The sequence below is a fragment of the Muntiacus reevesi genome, chromosome 2 (assembly GCF_963930625.1).
Source record: "Muntiacus reevesi chromosome 2, mMunRee1.1, whole genome shotgun sequence".
Classification (NCBI taxonomy): Eukaryota; Metazoa; Chordata; class Mammalia; order Artiodactyla; family Cervidae; genus Muntiacus; species Muntiacus reevesi.
The window spans coordinates 171,266,552-171,290,168 of record NC_089250.1 but is presented as its reverse complement, the minus strand read 5'-3'; the positions used below and the strand labels follow the sequence as shown (position 1 = coordinate 171,290,168).

The 23,617-nt window shown below is 51.6% G+C and overlaps 1 protein-coding gene across 1 annotated transcript in view; it reads left to right on the top strand.

Moving 5' to 3' along the window:
* The window catches only part of TCERG1L (transcription elongation regulator 1 like), a 191,473-nt gene extending 172,555 nt beyond the window's left edge, over positions 1-18,918 (top strand). Inside the window, exons 10-12 of the mRNA XM_065920163.1 lie at positions 8,836-8,925; positions 14,045-14,163; positions 18,762-18,918. Coding sequence (XP_065776235.1) covers positions 8,836-8,925; positions 14,045-14,163; positions 18,762-18,918 — 366 coding nt within the window. The remainder of the gene's footprint in view (positions 1-8,835; positions 8,926-14,044; positions 14,164-18,761) is intronic.
* Positions 18,919-23,617: the final 4,699 nt, after the last annotated feature.

The window sequence follows — 23,617 nt, the reverse complement described above, 5'->3', positions numbered from 1 at the left end:
GGGCCCCTCTCCCCACAAAGTCGCCAAGAGGAGGATTCTTCTCTGCAGACCGCAGCGGTGGAAGCACCTGAGTCTTGCCACCAGGCCTCTTCTGATGGCAAGGATGGTGCAGGAGTACTCACAGTTCTGAGGTCTGAGTGGACCCAGCCAGTCTGTCCCGGTGGAATTAACAGAGAATTCCCTGAGAAGCGATGCCACCGTGAGCGTTTGAGAAACATTCATCTCATCAATGTCTAGGTTCCCACCTCTTTGTTTTGGAAACCAACCAAGTCCAACTTACCCACACAGCATGATATTAAGCCACTTGGGGGGTGAGGGCTGCTGGAGACCCCACCCCGCCCTCTCAAGGACACGGAGTCTACGTGGTCTCTGATGCATCCCAGAGCCCTCAGCTGAGTGATTTTACTAGGCGGATATTCAGTGCATGCTTGCCTCATTGAGGTGAGTCCATCCAGCCTTGGTTCTTAGGTATATTCACATAGGAGAATCAGCAAAAACAACGTGGAAACGGGAGGCACCAGCTCCAGTATTCTGGGTATTCCCAGGAGACAGAGATGGGGGTGAAGCTGAGACCCTCATCTTACAAGGATTTCGGAGGAATCCCACATACCGCTCATGAATAGAGAAGACCAACCTGAATGTACTGCTGATGTCATAAAGCAATGCCTGCGTTTATGACTCTTGATTTTATAAAGTATGTCGGCAGATTTTATGAGTTACTCATGCTCAAGAGGCTTTCATGGCTAAGCCCATCAGATTTCTAGTTGCTTAAAAATGAGGCTGAAAAAGGTCACCTTTTTCATAGACTGAGTGATTAATAAGATTTTTTATTGCATTTGTTCAGTGCTTCAGCTCAGAGATTCATGTGCTTATAGAAAGAGGGAGCTAGGCGTATGGATTTCTGGTAGTTTAAAAAGGGCATGGTTTGGGGTATGCCATGGGGATTTTGGCTTGGGGAATGCCATGGGGATTTTGGCTTGGGGAAAGGCTTTCATTTTTGTGGTTTTGCAATATGTAAATGAAGGCTTTGTTTTTATAGCCTTTCACTAGCATAAACCACAATAGAGCTCTCTTTAAACTTCAGTCTATAAAAGACAGGATTAATTGAGTAGCAGTTGATTAATTTAACGCTGTCTATTTAGATAAATGCATTAGAGACAATTTATCGAGGGTCTCTTCCTTCTGCAAAATAGCCCTTGGGAAGTGGCTTTCCCAGAGGCCAGGAAAGAAAGACTCTTCCATAGCCTTGAATCTTGATTCAGACACTCCCGGGCCCCTCTGCAGGGGAACCCCGGCCAGCTTCGCAGCTGCGGGCAGCCTTGGGGAGACTGGTACCGTGGCCAGCTCTGCAGCTGAGACCCCTGGACTTAGGATCTGAGCCTGTGTTGGAAAGAGGAATTCACAATCCACACACCCGCCCCAGCGGGCCACAGGGCTCTCTCTCTGCGCTAAGGAGTTGTTGGTGCAAAGGCCGTCCAGATGAAGGAGCAACTCTTCCCCTGGTGCCCTCCTGCCATCACGGCGCGTGCCTTCTCCCTTCTCCCGGGTGGGGGCAGGAGCACCGCCCCCGTGGCTGGCGTCTAGTGCCCCTCTGCCCAGATGCGTAGGTGGCGTTGCCTGCAGCCGTAGTGGCCGCTGGGCCAGGCGTGTTTGGGAAGGGCTCGGGCACGTGTGGGTATGCGCTGGGGTTGAGACGGCCCTGGAGGCGAAGTGCCTGAGTCGCGGCTCCGGAGTCCTGGAGACTGGCAGGAACTTCTCCATGAGACATATCCTTGCTCCTTAGGAAGCTTATCTGCTTCGTGTTCCTATGGCAACTCTTCAAAGTCTCACCAGGCACAAGCCACTAATAAAACAAGATCGAGCCCTCGAAGGAGTGCATGCTCTTTATAAGAAAGACGCAAAATTCAAAGAACAGGAATAAAAATCACCCGAGGTCCTAAGACGCAATTGTTGCCATCAACGGATACCTTTCCTTCTAGTCTTTTAATCCTAGAAACAGATGTTAAAGCAATAGCAAAATTAAACACTCGTATTATGTAGTATAATACATATTATCCAGTAGAGTTATATAGTATAACCAGGACTGAACCGTAGTTAAACGTGGCTGAACCGATTTTTTGTTTTATTTGCCCATTAACTTGGGCGGTGCTGGGTGTTCACCGCTGCCTGCAGGCTCTCTCCAGTTGTGGGGAGCGGGGGCTCCTCTCCAGGTGCGGGGTGAGGCTCCTTATCGTGGTGGCTCCTCTCGTTGCAGAGCACAGGCTCTCGAGGGCCGTGGGCCTCAGCGGTTGTGGTTTGAGGGCTCTGGAGCTCAGGCTGAGTAGTTGTGGCAACGTGGAGCTTCGCTGATCCTCGGCATGTGGCATCGTCCCGGGCCAGGGATCAAACCCGTGTCCCCTGCATTGGCAGGCAGGTTCTTAACCACTGGACCTCCAGGGAAGTCTCATTTAAAAAACATATATATATAGGTAATTTGATAAGGTAATTTATACATTTGTATACTATTTTCTCCTTTGAAGCAGTTTTAAAATATTATTATAAACCTTTGGAAACATTTTTGATGAGGGTATAACTGTTCATTGTCCATTCAAAGCACCCTCATTTTCATTCATTTAGTCTACTGCTCAATTTTGCTAGTTTAAATAATACTCCGATGACTGTACTGATGCATGAATGTTAGTTTTTGTGTGTGGGGGATTGCTTCCTGCATGCCGTCAACATCTGACCTGTATTATCGAGTTGTTTTGGAAAAAGTTGTTTTCACACAATGTATTCTCCCAGCAGTATTTGAAAGTTCCGGAAAATTTGTTCTCTCAGCACGCTCCACCACCACTGAATAGCAAGAAGTATAGATATTTACTATTTATTATTTTTTGAATCTCATGGTTCCTTCCCTTTGATTTGTGTTTTCTCTCGGCTTCTGTGCTGTGGTTCTTCCTTCCTGAATTAACCACCACAGCTTTTGGAGATTCCACTCTGCAGATATGACTGTGGTCACCTCTTTTAGTGAGTAGACCGCGGTCTAACAAGAAGATGACCTGGGGAGCGGGGCACGTGGACCACCCACTGTAAGCTTAAGACAGGAGTATAACTAACCCTAGTGTGAAAGCTAAGTTAGGTGAGATATTGTGGGATAACAGCGCCAGATTTTATTTACTGATCAAAATACAAAAAAAAATAAATAAAAAGCACAAAAAGTGGTAACACACTCTGAGCACTGGGAGATGGGGCAGGAATCAGCAAGTCCCAGAGTCCTGGCGGGGGGCACCCAACCCCTCTTCCATTTCGGGGTCACCTGGGGGTCACCTGGGCTCAGGGGACCTCTTCACATGCTGGCCAGTCCCTCTAAATTTAAGGTTGGAGCATCACCAGGGGCAACACTGCACCAGGAAGGGGTGGGGCCAGGAGGAAACCCTCCACTTCCTGCCCTGTGATTGGATGAATCACAGATGGGTTCCAGCAGGTTCTCCCTGCCTGAGGGGTGGCACCCTGGGGGGCGCCTGCTCTCTTCTGCTCTCACCCTGAGCCCTTCTCCCTCCCCGTGTCGGTGGCTGGCATGCCTGGAATTCCCTCCCAAATGTCAGGACGTCAGGACGACCCTGTGTCCCAGTCAGGCTGAGCCCAGGAGCACAGCCTGCTCCTTCATCCTCTGCTGCGCCCACCTCGAGCCGCCTTGAATTGTCAGGAACTCCAGAGCCAGAAATAGAAGACACAGCTGTGTGTTCCAGGAAAGTGGATAAAGAGGGTAATGGCGTGAGAGCTAATTGCAAGGAACACGCCGTCTGTCATCCGCAGAGCCGCAGGCAGCGAGGACGGAGCAGGGGCCCAGAGGGAGGAAGGGGGGTGGGCGGGGCGTATGTTCACACCCGACCTTCAGAGTCAGGGCTGGGAGGCTGTGTGGGGGAGCGGGGCAGCCCTGCAGGGAGGGGAGGCGTGGAGGGCACCGCTGGCGGAGGGGGTGGTGTTGGGACCAGGCTTGGGGCTGGCGGTGGAGAGCCAGGAGGGTACCCCTGCTGGCCAGGCAGGCAGTGGCCCCGACACCGATGGGGCGGACCCTGTTCCATGATGTGGCAGCAACAGTCTTAGCTTGGGGACTGCGCCCTGGCCAGGGTTCACGCAGCTGCTCCTTCTCTGTGCCTGCTTGAACAGCAAGCTCTGCTATCGGCCCTTGTCGAAATGGCAGGGAGCGCAGTTCAGACCCCAGGGATGAGTCGGGGGTGGGGTGGGGGTGTCTTCTGCAGGAGACTGGGAGGAAGGAAGGGCCTGGCCCCCAGCACAGCCCAGGGGACCCACTGCCTGAGCTCTCCTGGTTCCCAAATGATGGCGACACTCCAGGCTGGGGCTCCAGGGGAGGTCAGATAAAGATGTGTGTGAGCGCTCGCCAGAGCCCTAACCTGCTGGCGTGGACTGTGTCCACATGCGCTTGCATCACGATGGAGCGCCGACCTTCACCTGTGGCAGGGTGCCACTCAGTGTCAGCACCCACTCGGTTCAGATGCTTCTGGGAACATGTTTCCGACTCTCAGGAGATGACGTGAAGATCACAGAACACAGCCCAGGACGGGAGACGGAAACACCTCAGACCCAGCCAGGCTGCAGGGAAGGACTGGATTTCTACAGGAAAGGGTCTAAAATGGGCTGATGAATCCCACTACCCAGGACCAAAGCACATGTAAAATGCCAGAGTATCAAAGAAAGGTCTGTTACGCAGATGAGGGATGAAGAGCAAGGCTGCGAATGAAGGCCACGTTGGAGGCGAGGGGGTGCATTCGCCGCAGGGACCTGCTGCGGGGCACACCCCGACAGGGGTCCCAGGACTCCAACCCCGGGACGCCCATCCTGAATGGCCCCTTCGCTTGAAGGGGGGCTGGCCTGCAAATAGGATGGAGGCGTTCCCCTGTGATGGTGTGATAGTATGTAAGATGGGGGCCTCATATGTAGAGGTTGTCCCACCGGTTTTGAGGAAGCCATCCTACTGCAGAGGGGGCCACGGCAGGGAATTTGGGGACCCCTGGGAGTGGAGAACAGCTCCCCACTGGCCTCTAGCAAGAAAGGGGAGGCCTGGGCCCTGCCCCACAGAATGAGCCTACCAGGATGCAGGCCTGGGGAGGCTGGTCTTCCATCAGGGGCGAGTCTCACGGTTGAGGCAGCAGCAGTCCGCAGGGTCCTTTGGGAAGAGTCGGTCGGTGGACAAGGCCGTGCCCCCTGCAGGCACTGTCAGACCCGGTTTCACACTTGACTCCAGGCCCCCGTCGGCTCCAGCCTCGGTCACGGGCCCCGTGGCCGGGCTGCCCCTCCGCCCAGCACTGCACCCTCCTCCACACGTCGAGAGCACGTGTTAATGTGGCTGTCAGGTTATGTGATGACGTCTGTCTGACCGTCGCAAGTTACAGTCACTGTGGAAATGACTCCTCCTGCCTCGTGCGTTGTTCAGTTGCTCACTCACATCTGACTAAGTCGTGTCCGACTCTGTGACCCCATGGACTGCAGCACACCGGGCCTCCCTGTCCCTCACTCTCTCCCAGAGTTCGCCCACGTTTGTGTCCTTTGAGTCGGTGATGCCGTCCAAGCATCTCATCCACTGTCGCCCCCTTCTCCTTCTGCCCTCAATCTTTCCCAGCATCAGTGTCTTTTCCAAGGAGTTGGTTCTTCGCATCAGGTGGCCAAAGTATTGGGAGCTTCAGCTTCAGCATTAGTCCTTCCAATGAACACCCAGGACTGATCTCCTTTAGGATGGACTGATTGGATCTCCTTGCCTCGTATACAGATTGTAATTTCCTCTGGAGCCAAGGATGATATGCTACCTTTTTTTTAAATTTAGTTTGTTATACATCTAGAACTCCTAAAATTCTCATCACACTGGTGGAATCAGATATGTGACCCCGGTTCTTACTAATCGCCTGCCTTTCGTACAGAGCTGGGACCTTGCAGGGCTTTTCAGGGCTCTACGTGATGGACCGACGCCCATCTGATTGGGCTGAGCTGACGCTGACCATCCCTTCTCTCCATGTCCACCCCAATGCTCAGGTGGTCAGGCATCAGCTCTGGCCGAACAGAGGGACCGTTTTGCCCTGAGGTTCTTCCGGAATCCTCCCCACCCCCACCCCTCCATGATGTGTCAACACCTCACCATGTTCTTAATCAACTGAGAAATATCCCCGGGTGCAGCTTGGCTCACCCTGCCCCATAAAAGAGCTCATGAGTTTTTAAAAAGAATTTTGATTTTTATTACTGAATACAGAAACAGTCAATTTAGAAAATCCTTATAATGTTCCAAGCAAGTGAAAGTTGCTCAGCCATGTCTGACTCTTTGCGGCCCCATGGGTATACAGTCCATGGAATTCCCAGGCCAGAATACTGGAGTGGGCAGCCTTTCCCTTCTCCAGGGGATCTTCCCAGCCCAGGAATCAAACTGGGGTCTCCCACATTGCAGGCGGATTCTGTACCAGCTGAGTCACAGGGAAGCCCGTTCCAAGCAAAGCCCATGTCTGTGGAAGTAGTATCTCTACCAGCCATACTGTAACCTGCTCAGAACTAGGAGCGGGTGGGCCTTGTTTATGGAACCTGCCCATCAGCTTCTCCTCCCCACTGCGCTGAGTCCGTCCCCGGTGCGGGCCCCTGGGCGCACATCGCATCTTGCTCTTCCTGTTGCTCTCAGGACAAGCCCCTGGTTCCCGAGGCCGCCGAGTGTCCCCACACCCGCTCAGGCCGTCTCTCCTGCTTCTTCCCAGCTCTGCACAGTCCTACAGCCCCCTGTGGCCCCCACGTTCCCCCAGTTCCCGGAGCCTGGCCTCCATGCCATGGACAGTCCCCGCTGAACACCCTCTCAGGCTCCTCCATGGCACAGGTCCCGCCCTGGAGACATGGGACCATCCGCCCTGGAGACAGTTTCCCCTCAGGCGGATGGGGGCCGTTCTCCGTGCCCTTTGCACCTGGGCACAGCTCTGGAAGGACACTCATGCCCCTGGAAGATCCTGAATTCACTTTCTGTCTCACCTCCCACCAAGCTCTCAAGGTCAGTGGCCTTGATTTATCTTCTCTGAACCCACAGCACCCAGCAAGGGGACTAGTGAAAGTGAAGTCACTCAGTCGTGTCCGACTCTTTGTGACTGCATGGACTGTAGCCTACCAGGCTTCTCAGTCCATGGAATTTTCCAGGCAAGAGTACTGGAGTGGGTTGCCATTTTCCTCTCCAAAGGGGCCTAAGACATAGCCAATGTTTTTAAGTGAATAAATTATTTTTGGATGACTTAAAGGTTTCACTGCCCCATCAGTTGAGAGTCTGGAAGCGGCAACCTCCCAGCGACAAGGAGCTCACCTGGATCTCAGGTCCTTCTCCAATAAGAGGGACCAGGGCTTCTCAGAGAATGCTGATTCTCGGGCCACCACAGGAGAGATAGGAGATGATCCTGGAGCATCTTCAAGGGCCCAGGAAACAGAAGAATGGGGATACATCCCCGGGACACAGGAGGCAACCACAACAGCCAAACCTGGAGCAATTTGAGCACAAATCAGCAGTCATATTAGATTACAACCCAAAGTATGAAATAAATAACTGTGAGTTTATACTGACACAAACAGATGATTGAACTAATAAGTAAATGTGGGAGAACAGACAAACACCCCATCCAGAAGGATTCCAAGGAACTTACACAGATTCTTCCGTATCAGGAGGTGGAGCAGGCCCCTCGAGTGGCATCATCAACTCAACGGACATGAGTTTAAGCAAACTCTGGGAAATAGGGGAGGACAGGGACGCCTGGCGTGCTGCAGTCCACGGGGCCACAAAGAGTCAGACACGACTGAGCAACTAAAGAAAAACTGAGCAAGCACATGGAGACTTCCCTCCACAGAGGACAGTACAATGTAGGGGAAAAGCATAAATGCAGAGAAGAAAGGCCTCGGCCAGGTGATCAAGGTCGGCACCAGCTGTGACACGTCACACTGACAGTACGGACCTTGATAGGAAGGACACGTTACTCTGGGGTCTTCCTCCCCAAACCCACAGCCCCAGTGGAGCTGGAGAAAAACTGGGACAAAACCCAGCAGAGGGACTTCTCATGGAACACCTGACCAGCTCTCCTCAGAGCTGTCAAGGTCATCCAGGCCAAGGAGAGTGAGGAGCTGTACCACCCCTAAGAGCCGGAGGAGATGTGAGATTACACGTGGTATTTGTCCTGGGTGGAATCCCAGGACAGAAAAAAAAATCAGGCAAAGACTAAGGTAACTGAGTAAGGTGTAGACTCTTGTTATTAGTACTGCAGATCCATCTAGCACACCAGCGTTAAGATGCTAGCAATATAGGAGTCCCCGTGTGGGCTAGACGGTAGCTTCACAGTATTCTTGCAAGTTTTGTGTAAATCTAAACTATTATAAAATAAGGTAGTTTGGTTAAAAAGTTACCTACCTGAAAAAGGTTTAAATGTTGATTAAAAATCAATTAAAATTGTGCCAAATTCTGACTAATTGCAAGACGGTGCCCTCTGTTAAGGCCTGTGCCATCCTGAAAATTCTTACAAGTATATATAATTTCTCCTTTCAAGATAGGACATTTGCAAATGTCTCAGACTCACAGATACAATCAGGGCTTTAGATCAGGGCACTTGGCCCTGGAAGATATCCAGGGTAGACATAGTGTCATGAGTCTAGAAATTATATTCTCTTATGCTCGAAAAATTGATTTTCTTAAAAGTTTGACAAGTCAAACAATTTTAAATGCCGCTGCGTCCCCAAACCCGTGGTTCCTTAGGGCTGTTTCTCACCATCGACCAGTTCAGCGTGACTCGGGCTCAGCATTAGATGTTAAAAGCAACTCTACTGAATATCTTTCTTCAGGTGTCAGCATTTTCTACCTGGGAGAAAGAATTACATAAAATCGTGTTTGATCCACGCTATCTCCTGCTGAACTCGGAGGAGCGGAAACAGGTAAGAAGGTGGGAGGCACGCTGACAGACGCGAGAGACGTGGCGTTAAAGTGATGCTCCGTCCAGAGGTTTGTGAGGACACACGGCTGCCTGGTGTCTTCGCCGTGTCCGTGGGGAAGCCGTGAGGTTGAGTGCTTGCCTGTGGGCTGTGAGGGGAAAGTGCCCTGAGAGCAGAGGGGGTTACCCTGGTTCCTGCTCTTGGTGAACCGTCTGGTCACGACCCCCAAAGACAATACTCATATTCGAAGGTGAAAACTCAATCTGGGGGAGCATGAGCCATGTCCTCAATGACTATTAAAAAGACTTAAGGTCCAGTATAAGAACAGTGACATAGGAGAGGTCCAGGGAACGTAGGAGCAGAAGTAAAGGATGGATGTTTCTAGAAATCAGATCCCCAGAAAGGCAAGAATGGTTGCAGGCCTGGAGGTCCTTTTAAATGGATACTTGAAAGAGGTCTACCCTGGCATGTTGACCAGTCCCATCAGTGAGCCAGATCCGCTTCCAGGATTAGACAGACAGACGGACAGCTGTGTGCACCGGTGGGGAGGCCTGGGTTCTCACAGCCGCACTGACGTCTGTGGCTCCCGGAGCATTCCCAAGAAGGGCCCTGAGAGAAGTTCTGGAAGGATTCCAGTTCTGCTTCTGCTTCTCTGATTCCATCCCAACCGGGCTTCTCCCCCCGACTTCCGAGAGCAGAGGGGATGCGAGTGGAGAGTGGGTGACCGGGAGCCACCCCTGGGAGCAGAAGCCCCTCAAAGGTCGTCTCAGGGGAGGGCGCTGGCATCATGGGCCTGGAAGCGTCCATCTGATTTCAGACGGTGGGGTCCTGGAAAGCCGGAGCCTGAAGGACAGAAAGTGCGGCTTTATTTTCAATTCTGTCGTCAGCCCATGAAGTTCCCTTAGGGTGCAGACCAGGGGCTCAAGACGAGGTGCTCAGGCACGCCCTTACTTGGAGTCTGGACGTTTTATGTCTATTTTCCCCTCCAGCTGAGGAAACCGGGCGACTGTAATCGTTGGCAACATTGCATCATTTTGTTGCAGTGTTAGAAATCAGAAAGTTCACTCTCCAGCCATGACCACACACGGTGAGAAGCTTGTTTATTTTGGTGGCAGGATCACTTTAACCATAAGGGGTAACACTCAGCGCAGCTGCCAATGGTGTCTCACTGACCGTCGAGGTCAGCGCTGTTGCCTTTAGTCCATGGATGTTTTCAGAGGCCGTCAGCCCCTTAAAGGAAGCTGAAGAAGTAAGCCTCTCCTCCACTGATGGTGTGGTGTTTAGGCCCCGTCTCTCAGAAGACAGGGCGCTCAGGGCCCGTTTGCTTGCTGGACAGACTGGGCTCCTGGGCCGAGTGGGGACTCTTGCCTGCTGTCTTGAGTCTGGAGGTGGTCACGATCCGAGAAGCACCCTCAGGATCAGCAGGACCGCTGACCTCTGCAGCCCCCGTCAGAGAGGCAGGCTCTGACGGGAGGGGCTGGGGTGCCAGGATGCACCCGGGGCAGACAGATCAGACCAGATGGACGGTCAGCTCACGCCGAGTCCACCCTTTGTGGGGAGCTAGCAGGCATCTTTGTGAAATTGCCAGGGGACACGGCAGGCCCTCCGACGTTCACACTGCACACAGGCGGTGCTCACCCCGCAGTGTGGTCCCCGAGCCCCATGAGGAGGAGGAGGAAGTCCTTCAGCACCGGAGAGCCTCAGAGGGAACCCGGCATCGCCAGAGAAACCCCACCTCCCGGCAGAGCGGCAAGGTTGTCATTTCTCAGAGGTGCAGAGCTGAAGCTGAGCTGATGAAGGAGACAGTATCTGGGCCCCATTCAGAAAGCATGGTCCTATTTATGAATGGGTCTGGCTGGCACGCGGCAGTCATGGACTCGGGGAGGGGGGGAGACCCACGATCACTTAGTGTTTGGTGGGAAAAGCCAAGGCTCTCGGTGAGTTCTCTGTGTCCATCCCTCTGCAGGTGGCTGCAGGGGAGTGGTGAATGGGCCTGAACCGAGAGCAGGGGTCTGGGGAGCGTGTGTCAGAACTGTTTCTATGGCAACAAATGGCAATCCATCTTATTTCACTGAAACACGCCATGACAAGATAATGGCCAGTGGTCTGTCTTTTAAAAATCATGCCCCACTTTGAATAAGACTGGTGTAATTTGTTAAACAGGAGGGAAAAAAACCTGTTACATTAAATTATAGTGGCATAAATAAAGCGCCAGAGCAAAGGCAGTGGAGAGAGCAGAATCTGATTAGAGGGATAAATGGTTCCAGGCAGGCAGAGAAGCAGGTCTTTCTCACAGCTCTGACCCCACTGCCAGCCAGGGTTTCTATCCAGATTTAAAATTAATAGAGCAAAACTCTGACTAATGATGGAGCCCCACGCTTTTATTTGGATAATAACCCTGCATTCACCTTTTTTATTGGCTGAAATTATCAGAGAACTGGAGAGCTTACGTTATCATTTGCCTTGAAGGTGAAATAAGCCAATCGTATTCTTAGTTAAATATATATATGCTCGCTCTCCGTCTAAGTCCTGTTCGTGAATATTTGATTTCGCTGACGATTCTTCTGGAGGTGAGAAGCGTTTTGGATTTATAGTCCCACAGAGGCTACCAGGACTGAAATGGAATCTGAAACCATCAGGCAGAGCCAAGGAGACCCACCCCGCCTGGGGAGCGACGGGGGCTGTGGCCCACTGCGTGGCCGCCTCCAGCTCTGGGTCCTCAGGCGGATCCTCGGGAGGACCTCAGGAGGCTCCCTGAACTTTTGGTTCAAATTTCAGGGTCTGAAAGGCCACCGACTGGGCTGGCACAGGATTGCTATTTATTGGCCCAATAGGACCCAGTGTGGGCTTTCACTGACCTTTTTTTTGATGTCCACATACACATCTAAATTTGCCCTGAAGTGATGGGACCGGGTGCCACATCTTCGTTTTCTGAATGTTGAGCTTTAAGCCAACTTTTTCACTCTCCTCTTTCACTTTCATCAAGAGGCTCTTTAGTCCCTCTTCACTTTCTGCCGTAAGGGTGGTGTCATCCGCGTATCTGAGGTTGTTGGTATTTCTCCCGGCAATCTTGATTCCAGCTTGTGCTTCATCCAGCCTGATGTTTCGTGTGATGTACTCTGCATATAAGTTAAATAAGCAGGGTGACAATATACAGCCTTGATGTACTCCTTTCCCTATTTGGAACCAGTCTGTTGTTCCATGTCTAGTTCTAACTGTTCCTTCTTGACCTGCATACAGATGTCTCAGGAGACAGGTCAGGTGGTCTGGTACTCTTTAAGAATTTTCCACAGTTTGTTGTGATCCACACAGTCAAACACTTTCACGTGGTCAATAAAACAAAAGTAGATTTTTTGGGGGGGAACTCTCTTGCTTTTTTGATGATCTAAAGGATATTGGCAATTTGACCTCTGGTTCCTCTGCCTTTTCTGAATCCAGTTTGAACATCTGGAAGTTCATGGCAAATAGATGGGGAGACAATGGAAACAGTGAGAGACTTTATTTTGGGGGCTCCAAAATCACTGCAGATGGTGACTTCAGCTGTGAAATTAAAAGATGCTTGCTCCTTGGAAGAAAAGCTATGACCAACCTAGATAGCATATTCAAAAGCAGAGACCTTACTTTGCCAACAAAGTCCGTCTAGTCAAAATTATGGTTTTTCCAGTAGTCATATATGGACGTGAGAGTTGGACTAATAAGAAAGCAGAGCACTGAAGAATTGGTGCTTTTGAACTGTGGTGTTGGAGAAGACTCTTGACAGTCCCTTGGACTGCAAGGAGATCCAACCAGTCCATCCTAAAGGAGATCAGTCCTGAATATTCACTGGAAGAACTGATGCTAAAGCTGAAACTCCAATATTTTGGCCACCTGATGCGAAGAGCTGAGTCATTGGAAAAGACCCTAATGCTGGGAAAGATTGAAGGCGGGAGTAGAAGGGGACGACAGAGGATGAGATGTTTGGACGGCATCACTAACCTAATGGACATGAGTTTGAGTAAACCCCGGGAGTTGGTAATGGACAGGGAGGGCTGGCGTGCTGCAGTCCATGGGATCGCAAAGAGTTGGACACGACTGAGTGACTGAACTGAACTGAACAACTCATCTAAATGACCTCTAATGCAGTCTCCGTTTAATGATCTTGAAACTTGGAGACCACCGGGAATGACACAGCTGTCTCCACCTCCTTTGGCCCTCATCTGCAACTGACAATTTTCTGATATTACAGCAGGGAGCGGTCTTAATCCAAGCAAGCGAGGTTCACTCTAGGCACTGCTGCAAAGAGGGATTTCCTGGTGGTGCTGTGTTATGTCCGCTGCTGGTTCTTGAGGGAAACCTCCCCCAGGTCGTGGATGGATTTGCCTACCAGATAATGTCCATGGCCTGTAGGTGAAGGGGCAGGTTTCCTTGTCGAGGGAGCCTTAGGCCCACTTCTCATCAAGCTGGGGGTGGGAGTGCAGGGCCCGAGGGTCAGGTCTGCTCACTGGGCGTTTCCATGACACTCAGGAGAGGCGCACCTCATCTGCAGGAGTCCTGGGGAACCAGACCCTCGTTCATAAGGGGCTTCTGGGAGCCTCGAGTTGGGGAAGGGAGAGATGCTGGATTGACCTGCTTTTCACAAGTTCAAAGTCATTTTGGAGACTCAAATGCCAGTTACGTTGCCGTGGGGATTGCTAGAACAAATTGCATACTCTCGTGTGTCATGGTACTGCTGGCCAGGATGCGAGAGTCAGCGAGAAACTTCACATGGTAAGGGAAGCTCCAGGCATTCCAAAGAGAAATACCGAGGCCCTGAGGTTGGGTTTCCAAACTGCCCTCTGCCCCCACTGCCTCTAGAGAGCACCCCTCACTCATTCCAGGGATTTCTCAGCAAGCTGATTCAGTGTTTGACCCCAGATCACACCTGCAGCTGGCGCGCACTGGTGTCTTGGGAGAGCAAGTGTAACAGTGTAGACACTCGGTGTCATGGAGAAACCATGATGGAAGGCTCTGGCTTGTAGCTGCGGCAGCTGTGAAAAAGACAGGCTTATCTCAAATTCTCGCTGTTTTCCTGTTGTGTGCGAAGCATGAGATTTCATTTCTGATATGCACTCTTGTAATAGTTCTCTTTTGTGTGTGTCTTAAGATATTTGAACAGTTTGTCAAGACAAGAATAAAAGAAGAATACAAGGAGAAGAAAAGCAAATTGCTGCTAGCCAAAGAAGAATTCAAAAAGCTTCTAGAGGAATCTAAACTGTCACCCAGGTATGGAGAGAGAGTAAGCATCAGGCAGTTTCTGAGGCTGGAAATTTACCACGTTTTGTAAAGAGGATTTTTTAAAATCAGTGTGGCTTACACCAGGTGGCCTATGTTGCGTCGAGCATGTGATTTTGGAGAAGGAAGGCCTTCTCTCTGTGCTGTCCACGAATGCACCTCTCAGCCCTCTTCCCCGTCCCCCCGACAAGGGGGGTGTTCTCTGCTGACCAAGGGCACCCTGGCCATTGTGTCCACCCTGCATGATGGTTTTCAACCTGTCAGCAGCCCTGACTCCAAGGTCAAAATAACTCATCAATAGGTCAGCCCTTGTTAGATTGGTCTAAGTCCTGATCAAACGATATGTGAGTGAAAATCCAAAACAACACGCACCGGCAAAATAAACACCACCAGCAGCCTAGGTTTCATGTGCCTGGGCGGCCGTCCAGTGTAATATGAAGGGGCTCCCACACGGCGAAAGGAAAGAGTGAACCTGGCCGTCACGTTCACCTAAGATAATCAGGCATTATGCCCGAGAAATACAACAAGCTGATATGAAAATGATGTTGGAAAGAAAAGAATGCATAATCTTAACTCTTCTCAAAATTAAATTTAATTGACTGACATTTAAAAATTAATGTGCATGTACTACTTTAAATTATAAAACTATAAATTTTATGAGTGAAAATGATAATTTTGATGTATTTTTGTTTTCAATTAGGACGCTAGTTTTAAATGGACATTTGTGCATTTTTATTTTTAATAATAATGCTGACAGAGTGCATTTTTAATAATAGTGCTTAAGTAGATCATATTTAACTGGGCATAATTGACGTTTACTTTCTGTGCAGATGTAGGCATCTACATTTTGATCAGTAATTGGTTAACTCACTTGGTCAATAATTGGATAATGTAATTTTGTATTGGTTATGCAGTCCTTCCCTGGTGCCTCAGATGGTAAAGAATCCGCCTGCAATGCAGGAGACCCAGGTTCGATCCCTGGGTCGGGAAGATCCCCTGGAGAGGGAACAGGCTACCCACTCTATATTCTTGCCTGAAGAATCCCGTGGACGGAGGAGCCTTGTGGGCTGCAGTCCATGGGGTCACAAAGAGTCAGACACAACCGAGCCACTGACATTTTCACTTCACTATGGGTCCTCAGAAAACTTCTCCAGCTATTCAGAGGATAGGTACTTCCTGAACGGGAAGAAAATTTGCCTGAATTAGCCCCACTGCCAATGCTAACCTCGAAAAGTAAATGTGGGTCTAATGATTTGTAAATTGTGGTTTCCTATGGGAACGCTGGGTTCCGGCCATGGATTTGCTCCATCACCCCAGTCAGTGACCCTGGGTGGGGGGCTGGTTCTGGAGCCCCTGCATCAGTGCAGAGCAGTCTTGCCCATCCTTGGCCCTGGCCCTGGGGTCAGGCCCTGGACCTTCACAGCTCGGCTGTCTCCATCTGAGGGCTGTAGTTGCCCTGCTTCACCGGCCTCTAGCAGGGCGGGGTGTGGGGAGACAAGACAAGACGTGCGGTGCCGGCGGGTCCTGAAGGGTCTCATCCTCACCACTGCGCTGGCCTCAAGGACAGTTAGCTCATGATCTCAGTCCATCCACTGCTGAAACGTTAACCGCAAGCCAGCGTATCCCCCGCTCCCGTGAACATATCATGAATGCAAAGGAGAAACATTCAGACTGTATTCGACAATTAGGAAGAAGTTTACACACAGACAGAAGGAAAATCAGTGGTATAAATGAATATGCTCTTCATTGAAATTAGATCTAATTGCCTGCCACTTTTTAGAAGTGTACTCTGGGCATATAATACTTTTGTAATTACAAAGCTGGCTTGTTTTCTAAAGGCAGCCAATTCCAGGACGCTCCAAACCCTTCCAGATCCTCTTCACGTTCTCTTCCTGCCGTTCGCAGGTCACTAGGACAGCGGGCAGTTCTCACTGCTGCCCCCCGGCCCAGCGCAGGCGTCCTGAGGACCCTCAGCAACACCTCGCATCATCCTGGCTCCCATCCTGACCACAGGGATAGTCCAGGGCCTGCTCCCAGCCCCGCCCAGCTCTCAGGGCCTGGGGGCAGGGAGAGGAGCCTTGGGGGAACCTCCCCGTGGGCTGTGGGACCAGTACTCTGGCCAGATCAGCCACCTCCTTCAACTGTGGACAGCCACGTCCCTGGGGAAAGGAGGCCGCAGTGCTAGTTACTCAGAGACCTTCCCCATGCTCTCTGGACGGTCCGCCAGGGTCAGCAGTAAGGCAGGCTGCCCCCTCGAGACGGCTAACAGGTCACAGAGTTTTGATTCTTTTTTCTTTTCAAGCATGCTTCTTTTCAGAGATGCCCGGAACAGGATCTATCTAGAAGGGTCTCTGCCCAGCCCCCTATTGAAAATGCTCAGATTCCCTCTAACGCCCCCAAGATGATGAGCACCCCATGATTCAGTACCTCACTTTTCTCATGCAGGCGGGTGAAGGAAGTGCAAATAAGTGTGTGTTAGTCCCGCACAAGGCGGTCGTGAAATCATGGAAGGGATGGAGGGAGAGAGGGAGGGAGGGAAAGAAAGAAGGGAGAATGTTGGCAACCAGAGAGAGGTGCTTTCTCTCTACAAAGCCTGGGAGCAAGCGGGGTTCCAGAGCATGCCTGGACAAGACTAGTGCTCAGGAAGCTGTGAGACACCTTGTTTAGTGACGGCACAGTTATAGTTGCTACAGCTTAGTCATGTCTGACTCTTTGCCGCCCCATGGGATGTAGCCCATTTCTGTCCATGGGATTTCCCGGGCAAGAATACTGGAGTGGGTTGCCATTTCCTCCTCTAGGGCATTTTCCTGACCCCGCCTCCTGTGTCTCCTACATTGCAGGCAGAATTTTTAGCCCCTGAGCCACTGGGGAAGCCAACAAGGGTCTACTAATTATTGGTCTTGCCTCCTAACAGCCATGTCAATAAAATCTTATTATTCATGTATTAAAGGTAAAGAATCTGCCTGCAATGTGGGAGACCTGGGTTCGATTCCTGGGCTGAGAAGATCCCCTGGAGGAGGGTGTGGTAACCCATTCCAGTATTCTTGCCTGGAGAATCCCCATGAACAGAGGAGACTGGTGGGCTACACAGTCCAAGGGGTCACAAAATGCTGGACATGACTGATAGACTAAGCGCAGCACATTAAGTTGCAATGAGTGAGTGAGTGAAGTCGCTCAGTCGTGTCCAACTCTTTGCGATCCCATGGACTGTAGCCTACCAGGCTCCTCCGTCTATGGGACTTTCCAGGCAAGAATACTGGAGTGGGTTGCCATTTCCTTCTCCAATAATTCAATGCAAAAATGAAATGTCTGCAACAAAAAATAAAATTGTCCGCAAAGAGAGACTGGAGGAAGAGGTCTCCCCAGGCACAGGGTGCATGGGTTTCTCTCACACTCTGGGCCCCTCCTGCAGCTCCGGCTACAGGCCTTGCAGGAGCCCCAGGCAGGAGGCAGATGGGAAATGTCCAGGCACCCGGCTCCCCAGGACCCCTGCCCCCTGGAGCTGCCACAACCCTTGGCTTCAATCTCGCAGCTGGGAGGAGAGGCAGCTCTGGGGAGCAGGTCCTGGCCGAGGTTCCATTTGTCCCTGCAAGGCTGCATCCACGCCTGCCCTGCGAGCTGCCCTGCCCCCTCAGGCCTGGCCTGGCTGGCATCTCCGAGCTCCTTACGGGCACCTCCCTGGCCTGGCGATCACGGGTTCAGTGAGTCAGTACTCAGGTGGTAAGCACATGCCGCTGGGCTTAGACTGTCAAGAGGCTCCATAGGAACAAGTCAGGTAACGTGCTTCCACGGGAGCAGGGAGAGGCGAGTTGTGGTGCATGACTGAGGCTCTTCAAGATGACATCCGTGGTGAAGGCCGTGAGAGGGTTCCGTGAAAGGGAAGATGTGAGAGGCTGGGCTCCCAGAAGCCATTCCTTTGATCTGCACCTCGGCGGTCTGGGGCCAGGGTCCTGTGTTTCCACATCCTGAGCTTCCAGGGCTCGCCGTGGGGAGTGGCTGCAGCCTCGTGACTGCCAGCTGGCGGGGGCTTGTTCCCTCCTGAGCTCACTGTCCGGGGTGGCTGCAGCCGCTGGTGACTGTCACATCCTTGGTTTACTGGGATGGCAGGAAATGTTCTGCTTCTCACTTCTAGTGAGGAGGGAGCTCTAAAGGATGAGTGGGGAAAGGAGGGAAGGGTGTGTCGGGCAGAGGGAACAGCATATGCGAAGCCCAAGGCAAGAAGGAGCTCAGTGAGAGCAGGGGGAGCAAGAACACCTGTGTGGCCGGAGCAGTGACGGTGGGTGCTGGGGGCTGGGAGTGAGACGAGGCCCAGGAGGCAGGTGAGGCCAGGCTCGTGCCCAGAGGGCGGCTGGATGCAGAGACAGGCAGCTGCACGAGTTAACGTGGCTCAGGCATCGTCTGGGCCCATGGGAAGCGACACCCAATACAAGGAGCAGGCAGCTGGTGCTGGAAACCCAGTAGCCATTCCCTCTGCCCATCCACCTGCCGAGGGTCCTGTTCCTGAGAGCCTGGGCTCGGGGAGGAGGTGCTCAGAGCCCCAGGAGCCACTCTCCTCCAGGAAGGCCCTCAGGATGCCTTTTGTCTTCCAGGACCACATTTAAGGAGTTTGCTGAGAAGTATGGCCGGGATCAGAGGTTTCGACTCGTCCAAAAGCGGAAGGACCAGGAACATTTTTTCAACCAGTTCATCCTTATTCTCAAGAAGCGGGACAAGGAAAACAGACTCAGGCTCCGGAAGATGAGATGAGAGTGTGAGGACGCAATCAGGCTGAGCGTCCGAGCGTCCGGGGCGGAGGTGGAGGCGGCGTGGGGGTGGCCCTGCCTGGCTGGGTTGGGAGCCCATGGGCCACGGGCTTCGGTCTCCCAGGATTACTGTTTCATATTGAAGCTCCCTTTGGTACGGCCTTCCGAGTTTGATGCATTTCTTATTGCCATATGTCGCCCCCTTAGTTGTTTTACTTACGCAGATTACTTGTAACATAGACAAATTCTAAGTCTGCCGCAGGTTTGCACCTCAGCGGAAAGAGGCACCGACTCTGACCCCTCAAGGCGTTTTCATCACTCGAGCCAATTATCCGAAACTTTTCTGGAAACCTTTGTGAGTTCCTTCCATCCCTCAGGAGTTCCACGGTGTTGGGGCGTCCCGACTCGGGTCCCGGGTATCGGTCTAGTTTCCTGAGTAGTAGCATAGGTTGTTCATCATCGCAGTGACACCTGTGACCATCAGACACACGGACCACGGACCGCCTACAGGCCGAAGGGTGACCGCCCACCCTCTCCACCGGGGAGTGTTGGGCCTGGAGAAGGGGGCTGAGCTGTCTGTGGGAGGTCCTCCTTAAAAAAGAATTATTTTGTACAAAATCATCTTATGGATATTTGAGTTATTTTTCTTGTATGCCCAGAGTTTGCATGAGATTTTTCTCACCATCTTTGTATAAAAAAATTTTAAATTTTTTTGAATTAATAAATATTTTAAACCAGTGTATTTTTGTGGCTTAGACTTCCAATCTTAAGCAAAAAAAAAAAAAAAAAAAAAATTGTGGCTTCCCTGGTAGCTCAGATGGTAGAAAACCCACCTACAATGCAGGACACCCAGGTTCGATCCCTGGGTCAGGAAGATCTGGAGAAGGAAATGGCAACCCACCCCAGTATTCTTGCCTGGAGAATCCCATGGACAGAGGAGCCTGGCGGGCTACAGTCCGTGGGGTCACAAAGAGTCAGACACGACTGAGCAACTAACTTTTACTTAAAGATACTCTATTTCAAAAGATTCATAAAAGCATCTGTGATTGCCTGTAAGGGCTATGAAAGTACGACTCAAAAGGAAGTCTTGCTTTTCAAGCTACCAGTCCCGGGTGGAATCATATTTGATAAGACCTGCTAATTAATCTGTGAATTATTGAACACCTGTTTATCGATTCCAGGTTTATGAAGTGTCTGTTCAGATATCCCGTCTTTGTCCCCAGCACAACCCTGCCAATGGCTCCCACGTAACTTCTTTCTCATCAGACAATCCCTGAGAAAGAATACTTTGCCAAATGTGTTAGGAGGAAGCTGGGAAAGGTGGGCTGTAGGAGCTCCTGGGGAACCCCTGGGATTTCCAGGAAGCCGGAGCCCTCTCCTGCCGTCAGTAGCAAGGATCCATCGGCCAAACCAGCTGCTTGCTTCTGGCTCTGGGGAGGGGCTGGGGGCAACCACCTGAGCACCAGCCCCCAAGAGCTGGGCGGCCGGAGCATCCCCAACCTGACATCTCTGGGTGGGTTTGAGCAGAGTGCATCTCAGGAGACATGGCCACAGGGACCGCCCGGCACCCTAGAGGGTGGCTGTCCAGCCGCTCCCGTTGGCTTCTCTGGCGTTTGCTCAGTCAACTGGGTCTGGATCTCTGCACTCATGAGAGGCACGTTCCAAAGATGCTTCTCTGAGCCTGGGGTGTGGGTGTCGGGGATGGCTGCTCCCTACCCCTGCTGTTTCCATGTTCTTCACACAAATGTCTGCAGCTGATTACCCTCTGTAAACTGCTGTCTGATCCCCCAGTACGACACTGGATGTGCCTGGCAGTGTTTGAGTTAAACTGGACGACTGCAGCCTAGCCGGGGCCTGAGCCGGTTTGGAGGTGGGAGGGAACCCACGCCCTTTCTGGACCCTCTCTGCCTACAGTCTGCCTCTCACTGCCCCGCTCACCACCCAGGAGGTGCAGCTACTGGCTCCGGACGTGAGCAGCCTTGGCCCATCACAGCCCAGGTCAGGAGAGACCCCCGAAAGCCCCAGAGGAGGGAGGGTCTGTCTGTGGGGGAGCTTGAGGCTGCTCAGATGACAGTTGTAGAACCTGTCATTCCAGCCCAAGGCAGGAATCAGGGCACTTTGCGGGCTGGGGTTGACACGGTGTCAGCGGCGGGCGTGATGGGTGATAGGTCACCAAAGAGCCTATGGGCACTGATGCCCCGTGAGCCTCACAAAGAGCTTCCAACCCAGGAGGGCCTGCGGATGCAGCCCTGCCCTTCCCCGGATCCTCCCTCTGTGGTTCTGCCTGCAGACAAACCGTGATGCCGGGGTGGGACTCGTGTGCGTTTAGCAACATGCAGGTCACTGTGGTGTAGCTGCTGCCCTGAGAGGGGGCTCTGTCCCCACTGCGGCGCCTTTCCAGGCTGACCATGATCCCCTCTGTTACTGGGGCTGCACTTTCTGCTCTTGAATAAATGAGTCCCTCGGATATCAATCCCCCTGCCTGTCCAAAGCACCTCTACCATCATCATAGTCCATGCTCTCACAGAAGGACTTGTCGTCCTGGCTTCCCATAGAACCTCCTCTTGACCAAGGAACGCTTTTACCGGGAAAGTAGCTGTAGCAATGGGTTCATACCCACCAGATTCCCTGGAGGAACCAGGAGCCTTATACCCTGGGAGCAGCTGACTTGATGAAGCGCTGGACAGCTCTAACATGGTGTCACCAGAGGCACAGAGTCCTGAGAGGCTGGGCTTCTTAGGCTGACTCTCCCCATCACCACGAAGGGGACGTGAGGGGGCCCCTCATTACTACCCTCAATGACCCACCCAGAGAATCCTTACTCCCATCCCCCAGCTTCTGAGTCTGGACAGCCTGGTCCTCAAGGACAGGATCCAGCATCTTGGTTCTGCTTTTTTGCATATTATATTGACTTTGTTACAAGTTAATCACTAAAGGGATATTGACTAAAAGCTTAAATTATACATAACTTAGTGCTTAAAAAGACACACATTCCCCAACACCCTGCAGAAAAATCTCTAGACATTTTTGCTTTTCACCCAAGAATTTGGGAACTTACCTTTTAGTTCACATAATCGTGATTTTGAATCTAAGAAAATTAAATGATTTATAGCTGAAGATGGATAGATAATCTCTGATTATATCTACATCTTCATTCACATCTGTCACTTATCAATCAGTTTGTCATAGGAGGGGCAAATCACCCAGGGTCTAATCAGACAAGGCCTCAGGAGAAAGACAGGTTTGAGAAAAGCTGGTTTATCTTTGTGCATGGACTGCATTTCAAGTGCTTGCTCCTTTCCCCAGCTGCAGTAACAATCAATATTTTTTAGATGTCTGCATATATGGATGCTGTAAAAATATAATAGACTAAGGTTTCTTTTAAACGATAGCTTCCTTTAATTTTTGCACATTTCACTTTCGTTTTAAATGCCACTAGCATCACTGAGGTTAACTCAGTGTGACTTCTAAGCTGCGAAACATTAGCAGGAAACTAACCACCGAATGGCAGTTGCCAGAGGCAGGGGGTGGAGGTGGGAGAAATGGGTGAAGAGTAGAAGAAAAAAAGTAAACCTCACCTGCATCTTCTCTTAAAAAAATCCACCTGGGAACTGCGAGCATGTCACTCAGTCAAAGGACATAGAGGAGTGGAGAAAAGGGGGGCTCTTTCTGTCCCTGGTCCTTCGATCAAACCCCTTCTCGTGTCCCTGAGCTTCAGGGCTCTGGTCCTGGTCCCCATCACCCCACACCCCTCCTTTCTTTTCCCCCCATATGTCACCCAGACGAGAACCCGTCCTCCGGACCCCGCTCCACCATGCCCCTGCTGCACAGCACCTGCAAGTGGCTGCTGCCCGTGACCCCTGGGGCATCAGGGACCCTTCTTCTTCTCCACCTGGGTCTTCAAGTCCTTCTTGGTAATTCCACGGCCCCTATTTCCTCAGCCTCTTGGAGCCTCTCACCCAGGGAAGAAGTCCCCGGGAGAACTCTGCCCCTTTGATCTCCCTCCTTGGGCCCCCCGGCTCTGCAGGAGGGTCCTCGGAAGACAGGCAGGGGGCCTGGACCCCGGAGCAGTGAGACAGAGCAGAGCTTTGGACCGCCTGCTGACATGAGCCAGGATGACAGACCCGAGGGGCTTCGCTCCCGGTTGCTCTTGAATCAACAGTGATGACAGACTTCTTGTTCTGGATCTGCTGAGTCTTCAGTTTCTTACTAAATGTTTTGTCTTAACTGATGCTGCATTTGGATGATCTGCTTCAAACAGTTCATCAACCATAGTGAGAGAAAATCATTCACGTGTCTTTTTTTTTGCCAAATACGTAAACTTTGTTTATATTTTCCTGATAAAGTTTTTGAAGTATCAACCAGGTTAAAGTCCCCTGACGATTCATGAAATGTCTGCCAAGACAATGAAGTAACGATTTTGAAGGGGATCATTGCTGTGAAGGGCTTCCCTGGTGGTTCAGACGGTAAAGAATCTGCCTGCCGTGCAGGAGACGCAGGTTTGATCCCTGGGTCAGGAAGACTCCCTGGAGGAGGGCATGGCAACCCACTCCAGTACTCTTGCCTGGAGAATCCCATGGACAGAGGAGCCTGGTGGGCTACAGTCCCATGGGGTCACAAAGAGTCGGACACAACCAAAGTGATTTAGCACGCACGCACATAGGAGTTTTTATAACAAATGACTGGGTAGTTGGAGCTTCGAA